This window comes from Orcinus orca, chromosome 2, assembly GCF_937001465.1.
Source record: "Orcinus orca chromosome 2, mOrcOrc1.1, whole genome shotgun sequence".
Lineage (NCBI taxonomy): Eukaryota > Metazoa > Chordata > Mammalia > Artiodactyla > Delphinidae > Orcinus > Orcinus orca.
The window spans coordinates 120,172-131,724 of NC_064560.1; the positions used below are offsets into that span (position 1 = coordinate 120,172).

At 38.8% G+C, this 11,553-nt stretch overlaps 1 protein-coding gene across 1 annotated transcript in view; it reads left to right on the forward strand.

The window, feature by feature from the left end:
• Window positions 1-11,285, forward strand: part of RAB18 (RAB18, member RAS oncogene family) — a 33,466-nt gene extending 22,181 nt beyond the window's left edge. The window contains exons 3-7 of the mRNA XM_004278648.4: window positions 174-235; window positions 4,133-4,205; window positions 5,521-5,639; window positions 5,713-5,779; window positions 9,967-11,285. Of these exons, the coding sequence (XP_004278696.1) occupies window positions 174-235; window positions 4,133-4,205; window positions 5,521-5,639; window positions 5,713-5,779; window positions 9,967-10,142 (497 nt within the window). The 3' untranslated portion in view covers window positions 10,143-11,285. The remainder of the gene's footprint in view (window positions 1-173; window positions 236-4,132; window positions 4,206-5,520; window positions 5,640-5,712; window positions 5,780-9,966) is intronic.
• The last annotated feature ends 268 nt before the right edge of the window (window positions 11,286-11,553 follow it).

An 11,553-nucleotide genomic window follows, 5' to 3' on the forward strand; every position in this document is an offset into this window, starting at 1 on the left:
GCTGCTAAACTTTAGTGACACTTTTTCTTCTATCTTCACATCCATAACTCTAAGAATTCGGATGTGAATTTGGGCATTTAATAAAGTGGCTTTTCTGTTTCTTCATTTTCTTGGTAATTGATTTAAAATGTATGTTTTACTGGAATTCTTATCAAAATTTTCATTTTTCCAAGGTGTTGACTTTAAGGTGAAAACAATTTCAGTGGATGGAAATAAGGCTAAACTTGCAATATGGGTAAGAATTTTTAAAATGTATTCTGTGTAAATATTAAACTTGTACTTTTTGAAGAAGCAGAAATTGATGTGTGTAGTGTTCTAGAGGTGAATGAACAATGTGTGTTTAATAACTTGGGAGATTTGATGTTGATTAAAGGATAGACATAAATAGTTATATCTTATAATTCTGTAATCAGGCAGAGACTTGTTTTACTTACTCAGATTTTTAAAATATATAATCCCTTCAGAATATTTGAAAACAGAGTATTAAAAAAATCATCGTCTGCCAGAGAGAATCATTGTTATTGAATGTGTTTCGTTAAAGTTTTAAAAAGACAACCTACTCTGAACTAATGCTAAAGACAGTTGTTGTGGAGAAGGGAATGAAGCAATAGAAAAAATGATTTTTCATGTTTGTTAGTGTAAATATCTATAAAATTTGAGCTTGCCAACTTTGGATTTTTTTTAAATACTGATGCTGAGTGTTTACTTACTAGCGTCTTTTCATTTGCCTGGTAACCCAACTGTTCTGATCCGCATTCTCTGCTAACTAGACCTCTTCCTGGTAGTGCTGAATAAGGTAGCATTAGCTGCCGGAACGTCCGGGTTACTCAGTCTGCGTCCGTCTGCTCCTCTTTCTGCCTCTCCTTCCTTCCTTCCTTCCTATCTCTGTCTCTCCATCTAAGTACGATTGCTTATATATTAAATATATTACATATAAAAATATACTCATAAGCTAATTCCCACATATGCTATAGTTAAATATCTAAGTATATTTTTATAACATGATAATAATATTAGGACTGGTCTGCAGTCATCAAATTGAGTCATACTTCGGTGGCTAAGTAGTAAATGCTGGCTGGGTGGGTGTCAATTACAGATTGAAACAGCAAGTGTTCATGCATTGTATGATCTCATTCATGTTAATGGCATTCTCTGAATGGCACACTATTTCTAACACACACTTTATTCCAAATGACTGTGTGTCTTATGTTTTTTGTGTGTTTTTTTCTAAGATACAATGCTTTACATGATTGGTAGCCTGTTTGTCCCTTCCCCAAAATATGTGTAATATCAATCAGTACAGTAATGTCTAACAAGAAACAATTTGGAAAATGTTGGACTAGACCATAGTAAAATATATATTGAAGTTTAAGAATGCTCCCTTCTTTCCGAACTGAAGTGGAGCCTGATTTTCCGTGTTTTTCTTGTTTGATTTATTACCTCTTCTGCCCTTGCTCCTGCTGTGACATATACTATTTAGAATAGGATCTGAGGCTTGATGGTTGCTGTGAGATCTTACTTTCATACAAGAGGTTTTTTGTTTGTTTGTTTTTAATTTACTTTCTAGTTCCTGCTCAATAAAAAGGTTGGCAGGTATTACTGAAGTGACATCTTTATCATAGGCTTATAAATATTTTTTAAATAAGAGAGGCTTCTCCTGACTGCAAGGATAATATAGTTTCATTCTAAAAAGTATAATCAAAATAGTATGAAATTAATAGAGAAGAAAGTTCATCTTTAACCAATGTCTGCATTTTAGTGAACATCCTATAAAATATGTCAGACACATGCACATTGTTACACGTGTTGTATATGCAGCTTTCTGAAAGAAAGGATTCACCTGCTTGTCACCCTCCCCCCAACACACTATGTACATTGTTCTGTGTCAATAAATATAGAAGTACATCAGTTTAAATGACCATCTTAAGATATTTACACCGTTAATAGTTTTTCACAAAGATCAGAAGTGCTGTGATGAGCATACTAATTTTTACATCTGTGTGTACTTGTCCAGTTACTTTACAGTGTATACTTAGAAGCTGAATTACTGTCTCAAAGAACATGAAGACTTAACATTGGGGTATAGGAAAAAGGTCTTCTGTACTATATATTGTTAATCTTTCTCATTTTTGCCTTTCTGAGTAATAATTTTTCACTTATATTGCATTTCTTTTGATTAGTGAGCTTTTTTCTTGCATATTTATTGATTATATTTTAATGAATTTTCTTATATGCTTTGCCCTTTTTATATTAGTGTTCATCTTTTTCATGATTAAAGTCTTTATATAATAAAAATACTAGCTTTTTGTCATGTGCCACATTTTTTCCACTCTGTCATTTGTCTTTAAAATCTTATTTAAGAGGAGTATACATTAATGTTCTTGTGTGTAATACTAACTCTGTCATATGCTGCAGACTTTTCCCCCTAGTTTGTCATTTACTTTCAAATCTTGTTGAGGATGAGTGTGGGGGGCACGGGGAGAGAGCATGGTGTTGGGGAGGGGTGTTCTTGCCATACCAAGGGTTCAGTATTTACATGATTAAATCAGTTATTTTCTTCATGCATCTGGGTGTCATGTCATATTTAGGAAGGCCTTCTCACTCAGGATTAGAAATATATGAATCTACTTCATGTAAATAAAATCAGCTCCTCTCCCACTTGGATGCTCCTTCTAGGATTATTCAAACAGAATAGAGTCAGGCCCAGCCCTGCCTCCTGTGCCCCCGAAAGTGCGGCCCACACATCATGACCTACTTGGCACCCACCTCTGAGGTGGTTCTTCTCTACATCCTTCCCTCACTTCTACTCCCCACATTCTGTCATTTAGCCTTTCTAGATCCTTTCCAGCTTTGTCCGTTTCTGTCTTTAATAATCCTCTCTTCTTCCATCAGAAAATAAAACCACATATAATAAGCTCTGCTTCCTTTATCTTACAAAGATGTTATTACTTACTGCAAATGCCTGTTTTGAAGGCAAGCAGAGATCTAACTTCTGACTATTTAAACATATAAATTATATAGTTGTTATAACTTGTGATCCATCTGAGCTTCTGCTTGCCCCACAGCTGAACTCACACTTACAGCCATGGGACGGCAGTTGTTGACATTCGATGTACGTCTTTCCTTTTCTTCAGGTTATTTTACATTAGCAGACTGCAAACTTTTTCTTAAAAGACTGGAAGATATTTAGTTCAACCCCAAGGTGGGCCGTCCAGCAGTACATAAGTGAATGGGTCTGGCTGTGTTCCAGGAAAACTTTATTTAATAAAAACATATAATGAAACAGGTGGTGGGCTGAGGCAGCAGTTTACCAACTGCTGCTTTGCTTAACCTTAGGTAGACTTGAGCCACAGTCCGAGGATGGTAGAAAGAAGACAGAAGGAACCAGGCCCAGAAGAAGAGACTTGCTAATTAGTTTACAACAAAAGTTGAGCAACTATTCTATGGCAGGAATTTCTCTGGGTTCTGGAGTTAAACTGGTGATTGAGCAGATGTGGTCCCTTCCTTGTGAAATTTACATTTCCTAGCTTGTGTACGTCTTATATTCATTACCCCTAATATGAGTCAGAAATGTAATAAGGAGTGGTTTGGTTTTAATGCATTTTCCTGAAAGAAGATACATAGAAAACATTTTTTAAAGTACAACCTAAAAATTGCCTACTTAAAATAAAACACCCCTGTAATTCTCTTTAAATCATTGGTTCTCAACCTTGATTCTGTGTCAGAATCACCTGGTGGGAAGAGTATTAAAACTTCTGTCATACCCTAGTTAAGTCAGAATCTTCATGGGTTCAAGCTAGGCGTCTGTATTTTCATTTCCCAGGAAATTTTATTGTGCCACTGGAGTTGAGAACAATGGCTTTCAATGAAATGAGTTTCATGTGTGATAAAAATCTTAAATTCAGAATTGTAGAAAACCTATACTTTGTTACATTTTTTCTAGAGATGAGGCAGTATTTGTTAGTTTTTATGTTACACTTGTCAGTAAAAAAAAAAGTCTTATTTAAATTTTAAGTTTTAAATGAGCTTGATATTTTAATAATGCTGTTCAACTTTCTGCTTTTAAATTAGTATGTTGAAGGTTTTTATTTATACTTTGTTTTGTTTAATAATAATTTATTGCCACTTTTAGGATACTGCTGGTCAAGAAAGGTTCAGAACATTAACTCCCAGCTATTATAGAGGTGCACAGGGTGTTATATTAGGTAAGGTTTTACTTTAATATACCGTTTAAAAAATATTGTTTTATTACTGGGGAATTTCTAATTTTCCTTGTTTGTGAAGGTCAATAAGTTTTTCTTTCATTTTTCTTTAGGGCTACTTTTATGTGACTTGAAGTTACATTAACTTCATGTAATATTAATGAATATTTACACTTTTAAAATTTTGTTTCAGCCCTTTGTCTAGCAATTAAAAAATAAAGATCAGACACATGTACTAAGGAGTGGTTTGGATTTATGCATTTTTCTGAAAGAAGATACATAGAAAACATTTTTAAAAGTACAACCTAAAAATCGCTTACCTAAAATAAAACACCCCTATAATTTATCTGGTTTAAAAGCGCGTGTTGCTGAGGACATAATTGAGGACCAGTCCTCCTGTCATTGGTCTGTCTTAGAGTATTACCAGAAACCAATCTTTAGTCAGCAGCTTACAAATATTAACTGCCAGATTATAAAAGAAGGAGAGTGTTGGTTGCTTAGCAGAATCTGTTTTCTTAGTCTTGAAAAATAGCACAGAGCACTTAGTACTATTGATTTATAATCGCACAGAACTTAAAAGCCAAGTGTGGATTTTCAATGTAATTTATTGAAAAGTGCTTGTTCTTAATATTCCTGAGAAACTGTTTAAAATGAATATTGATCAATTGTAGGGAGAAATCTCTTCTTATATATCATGACTTGTGAGGCTTTGGTTTCATTTCTGTTAATTTGACAGTGACTCTCATAGTTTTGGTTCAGCATCTCCTAAGTTTAGAAAACACTTTAAATTAATAAGCTCTTTAGTAAAATGCAGAGTGATGGGAGATGAAAGTGAAAGCAGAGGAAGACGATCAGGATTCCACCCACTAACTTTACATATTTTTTCAAATTTTCAAATTCTGGTCCTTGTGAGAAATAAAGTAACAGGGTCATAGATGCTGAAATTTATGTAAAATTTTTTGGTATTTTGCCACAGATTTGAATCTAAACACCTTTTGGTTTTCAGACAAACTTTTTTTATTGTTATAAATGGAGACACAGCTGTTGTTTTGCTTAATTTTCAGTTATCACATAGGATATAATTTCATTTCTCTCACAACATATGTAAATAAAGTTGAAGTATGTATGTAAATGCATATATATTTTTTTTAAATACACTTGTTTCTTCCATCTGGATCAGTAGGCACTGATTTTTAAGCATTGAAGGCTTAAAAAACAGACTTGTCTGTATAGTAATGTCAGTTCCTAGTACATATCAGAAATGTAATGCCATTGTTTCTTACTTTTGATGTTTAATAAATGATTCTTTTTATTTCAGTTTATGATGTCACAAGAAGAGACACCTTTGTTAAACTGGATAATTGGTTAAATGAGTTGGAAACGTACTGCACGAGAAATGACATAGTAAACATGCTAGTTGGAAATAAAATTGATAAGGTGAGAAGTCAGACACTTGGCAGTTTGGCTCTATATTTTGGTAGCTTTTCTTAATCTTTGATTTATCTTTTAGGAAAATCGTGAAGTTGACAGAAATGAAGGCCTGAAGTTTGCACGGAAGCATTCCATGTTATTTATAGGTAGGTGTGTGAATCTTTATCTTTTCATTATTAATGAAGAGTTTTTAAATGGAGTTTCTGTTACATTGTTCTCTTTATGAACCATAAAATGTGTGTATATAGCTCATGGTTGTCTTGTGCTATAAAACTAACCAACTGTAGAACCAGGTTCCTTATTTTTCTTTCTGTGAAAAAGAATAGGATCTCACATCATGTGAAGCCTTACAGAAGAGTCACACCATTCCTCTCCTTCAGGAAAGCCAGGGACCCAGCCCTGCAGTCGCACCTGCTGGTTCATGTGCTGGCAGCAGTGGCACCACCTGAGAGCTTGTTAGAAATGCTTCATTTCAGACCCTAGCCCAGTTTTTCTGAATTAGAATCTGCATTTGAGAAAGATGTTCATGTGATCTGTATGCACGTTAATATGTGAGAAGCACGGTAGAGCTAGTGTTGGCAAATACAGCACGGGCCAGATGTGGCCCCACTGTTTGTATGGGAACACACCATGCCCGCTCATCTGCGTTGCTGTCTGTGGCTGCCTTTGTGCTTCGTGGCAGAGTTGCCATTACAGTGCGAGGCAGTATGGCGTCAAAGCCTGAAATATTTACTCTCTAGCCACTTACAGAAGATGTTTGTTGGTCCCTTGTCTGGCATAGTGGACTGGCTCTACCAGTTGGGAGCTTTTAAAAGTTACACTCTCTGGGCCTTACTTATCACGGGTCTGAAACAGAGCCTCGAAGGCAGTTTATAAGAAACACCCTAGTTAATTCTGATGTGAAGCCAGCCTTAGGAATTACTGTTTTAGCTATTCCACTGTATTAGAACCCAGTAGGAATCAGGAAATGGAAATGGGAGAACATCACATATAAAGAGAAGTGGGGTGGTGTAAGTGGAAGGTGTAGGGAATTTTAGACAGGGATTGAGTAGTATCTCTACTGCTTACTTGCTAGGTGTCTTTCATTTCTATATGTTAGTTTGTTCAATTAATATTTATTGAACACTGAGGATACAACAGTGAACAAAATGGTCCAACTTCCTGTCCTCAGGGAGTTTACATTCCAGGCTGGGAAACAGACTCGTATAAGTAAGTAGTGCTATGCAGGAAATAAAACATAGTAAGGGAAGAGGGAATGACCAGGGTGGGAGGTAATACGGAAAAGTTCTTTGAGAGAGTGCCATTTGAGCAAGAATTCGTGGTATGAAGATCAAGACGGAGAGTGTCTCAGGCTGAGAGAATAACGAGTATTTCCTGAGGTAGGAACCAGCTTAGTGTGTCTGAGCAACAGGAAGGAAGCTTGTGGGCTGGAGCAGAGCGTGTGCTGGAGGAAAGGGTGGTGATGATGGGACAAGAGATCTTAAAAGGTCATGTTGGACCTCCTAGGATATGGTAAAGAAATGAATTTTATTCTAAGCAAGGTGGAAAGCAAGGGAGTAGTGCTGTGACTTGATATTCTTTTAAAGAGACTCATTTGTGTAGCAAATGGCCCGTGAGAAGCAGAAGCAAGAGGGTGCTTATTCTCTTACAGTGGCCTAGATGAGGGGTGCTGGTGGCGCTGACTGTGGTGGCAGTCATGGCTGGTGGGAAGTTGGCAGATCCAGGAGACGCTTTGAGGGTAGAGCTGACAGCACATAGGTTGGGTGTGGAGGATAAGGGAAGAGAGCAGTCAGGATAAGTTCAGGTCTCTGGCATGAGCAGCTGGGTGAATGGTGGTGCCGTAACTGAGATGTGGAAGTTTGAGATGATAACAGGTTTAGGCAGAGGAATAGGGAACCAAGAGTTCTGCTTAGACGTAAGACCTGTCTTTCAGACAACCAGTGGACATCGTGGTCACTGGCATTTAGGTGGCGTTTAAAGTCATGGGATTAGAGCAATCACTACAGGAAAAACTGGATAGAAAAGGGCTGATGATTGAACGCTGGGGCACTCCAGCAATCAGAAGTCAGCAGAAAGAGGAGTGCCAGCAAGTAAGGCTGCGAAAGATACGCCAGGGAGAGAGGAGTGCCAGCAAGTAAGGCTGCGAAAGATACGCCAGTGAGAGAGGAGTGCCAGCAAGTAAGGCTGCGAAAGATACGCCAGGGAGAGAGGAGTGCCAGCAAGTAAGGCTGCGAAAGATACGCCAGTGAGAGAGGAGTGCCAGCAAGTAAGGCTGAGAAAGATACGCCAGTGAGAGAGGAGTGCCAGCAAGTAAGGCTGCGAAAGATACGCCAGTGAGAGAGGAGTGCCAGCAAGTAAGGCTGCGAAAGATACGCCAGTGAGAGAGGAGTGCCAGCAAGTAAGGCTGCGAAAGATACGCCAGTGAGAGAGGAGTGCCAGCAAGTAAGGCTGCGAAAGATACGCCAGTGAGAGAGGAGTGCCAGCAAGTAAGGCTGCGAAAGATACGCCAGTGAGAGAGGAGTGTCAGCAAGTAAGGCTGGGAAAGATACGCCAGTGAGAGAGGAGTGCCAGCAAGTAAGGCTGCGAAAGATACGCCAGTGAGAGAGGAGTGCCAGCAAGTAAGGCTGCGAAATATACGCCAGTGAGAGAGGAGTGCCAGCAAGTAAGGCTGCGAAAGATACGCCAGTGAGAGAGGAGTGTCAGCAAGTAAGGCTGCGAAAGATACGCCAGTGAGAGAGGAGTGCCAGCAAGTAAGGCTGCGAAAGATACGCCAGTGAGAGAGGAGTGCCAGCAAGTAAGGCTGCGAAAGATACGCCAGTGAGAGAGGAGTGCCAGCAAGTAAGGCTGCGAAAGATACGCCAGTGAGAGAGGAGTGCCAGCAAGTAAGGCTGCGAAAGATACGCCAGTGAGAGAGGAGTGCCAGCAAGTAAGGCTGCGAAAGATACGCCAGTGAGAGAGGAGTGTCAGCAAGTAAGGCTGCGAAAGATACGCCAGTGAGAGAGGAGTGTCAGCAAGTAAGGCTGCGAAAGATACGCCAGTGAGAGAGGAGTGCCAGCAAGTAAGGCTGCGAAAGATACGCCAGTGAGAGAGGAGTGTCAGCAAGTAAGGCTGCGAAAGATACGCCAGTGAGAGAGGAGGTGCCGGGAGTGTTCAGTGTCCTGCAGGCCACGTGAACCAAGTGCTTAAAGGAAGAAGGCGGTCGGCCACATCAAATGCTGCAAGGGGTCAAATGAGAAAAGGACGTTGGATTTGACAAGGCACAGGCTTTGGTAGTCTTGAAAAGAATAGTTTCCATGGAGTGGTGGGAACAAAAGTCTAATCAGAGTAGTTTGAAGAAAATTTTGAGATAAAGTGGAAACAACTTATATGGACAACTCTTTGTGACAGTTTTGAGAGAGTAGAGAAACTAGGTGGCTACTGGAGGAGGTGTGGGCTGGAGGGCAGGTTGTTTGGTTGGGCGGGTGGGTGTTTAATGAGACGGACAATAATTTTGGTGGGCTTTGAAGCTGACTGGTATAATCCAGAAGAGAGGGCACATGATTTTTCAGTGAATGAGAAGGGATGGGATCCCGGGAACTAGACAAAGGGGGGCCTCAGACGGCAGCCGGGATGGTTCACCTGTTGTAACAGGAGTGAAGGCAAAGCCTAAGGATACAGATGTGGGTGGGCTGGGAACCCTGTCAGTGGGATGATCAGGAGTTCTTGCCAGGTTGTTTCGGGTTTTCTCAATATGGAGCTAGATCATCAGCTGAGGTAGAGGAGCTTTAAGATGACGGAATAAATAGTCATCTCAGACTGGAAAAAAAGGTAGTCACTGGGGAAATACAGGATTGGGGAGCAGGGCTGGATTGGGGAGCAGGGCTAAGTGTCCACATGCGTCTCATAAGCATAAATTTAAAATGGGACTAGTGTTCATGGTTGTATGTCATTTATCCAACCACCTATAGCTGCTGGGTCCCAGGCACAGAGCAACCAGATTGTTTAACTTAGAGCCTAGATTTCCTTATTCTAAAACGGGAATGATACCTGCTTCAGGGGCTAATATTAAGAACTAAAAAAATTAAGGAAAGAACTTTGGCGTAGTATTTGAGTAGGGCTTTAAAATTTACAACTCTATCACAAAATCTTGGGCTTATATACCGCTAGTCTTATAGATAGAACTTAAATAGCTCGACTTTGAGAGTTGCAGGAAATTCGCTAATCTTAAACCTGTGGGGAGAGATTTGGCTTTTTATATATCATCAGCTGATATTTCTGCTGTAATAGTTTTCCAGAAAAACGTAGAAATATGATCAGAAGAGAATATACTCTGACGTTTTTCCTTGAATTTCAGAGGCAAGTGCAAAAACCTGTGATGGCGTACAGTGTGCTTTTGAGGAACTTGTTGAAAAGATCATTCAGACGCCTGGACTGTGGGAGAGTGAGAACCAGAATAAAGGAGTCAAACTGACACACAGGGAAGAAGGGCAAGGGGGAGGGCCCTGTGGTGGTTACTGCTCTGTGTTATGAACTCTGGGGAGCTCCATCTCTTGCGTATTTGATCGGATAACGTCATCTTTCTGTATATAAACTCTTCAACTGCTATTTTAGGGTCCTTGCAGTTTGCACATATTTGTTTTGTATCATGGCAGTAAATACTTGCGAGAAATCCCACTTATCGACTGTTTCCAGGTAAAACATTATGGTAAGCATGCATAGTTTGCAATCTGCAGTTTTTTATGTAACATAAAATAGGTGTACCTTTATAAGTACATTTGATTTTATGATTTACATTCATCATGTGATTTTTTAAAAATCCACTTATCTAGTGTATGTTGATACAAGGTCTATTTCTGGTGTCCTTTTCATTTAAATACTCATCAATTACTGAATTAATTGGTATGTAGAACTCCTAGGACCACTGAGAGACATACAGGTATCATCAAACCTGGCAAATTTCCCTTCAGAAATAACAAAGAGCATGATTCCATAACTTTTCTAGGATGTTTGCTGATGGATTCTCTTTTAGTACTAAGCCAATTTCTCTTTACAGGATGTAGTCCAGGCCAATTTATAATTAAATCTCTGTTTGTTCTGATGATGCTTCTAAAATAGCATCGATATGTTAAAGAAGTTTGGTCTTACTTTTAATTTAGTTCACAAGTAGCTCAGTTGCTTAACTGGAGTTTTAATTCTGTGATATGTACATGGGATTCATGACCCTTTGTGCAGCATTTTTGCTTATGTGGTATTTGACAGGATGGCAATAAGGTTTCCCCCCATTTTGTTTTCAGAAGGACAGGAATGGTGTGTTTACGTAACTCATGTAGTACTTTGACCACTTTTAGAAACAACACCTTTTTCCATAAATGTTGGTGGTGTTTGTGCAAGCACTTCAGTCGTAGCTTGTGTAATGTTAATGAATATCTGTATCTTATGACTTCCATAAATGGCTAGTTGATACTCAAAAGCCTACTTCTGTGTTTTGAGGGTTGGGGGAAAAGACACTAAATTATAATTTGAGAAAGGCATATTGCTTCCAGATTTTGATGTGTGTGGGAAAATACTGTTGCAATGAAAATCTTGGTAATTTACTGTAACAAGTAGCCAATAGTTTATCAAAACCAACTTGTACAGACTAATAAATCTTTTCCACAGTATTCAGTTTTCTAACCTCTTGCTGTTGTACACTGTATATTTTTTCACTCATATATTTAATTTACATTGATCTCTGCTATTTTAAGCCTCCAGATAAGTAATTTGTCCTTTCAGGCAGGTTACTCTAATACCCCTCAGTAAGATTAATAAGAAATATTAATTTCTAGGCAGTTTGTTCTCTGTATACAGGTGCAAATGATAAACATTTTTGTGGGTCACCTTTGCAATATATGTGATAATGGGCTGAAATGTACATCTTCACATAAGAAAACCTTACATTCTA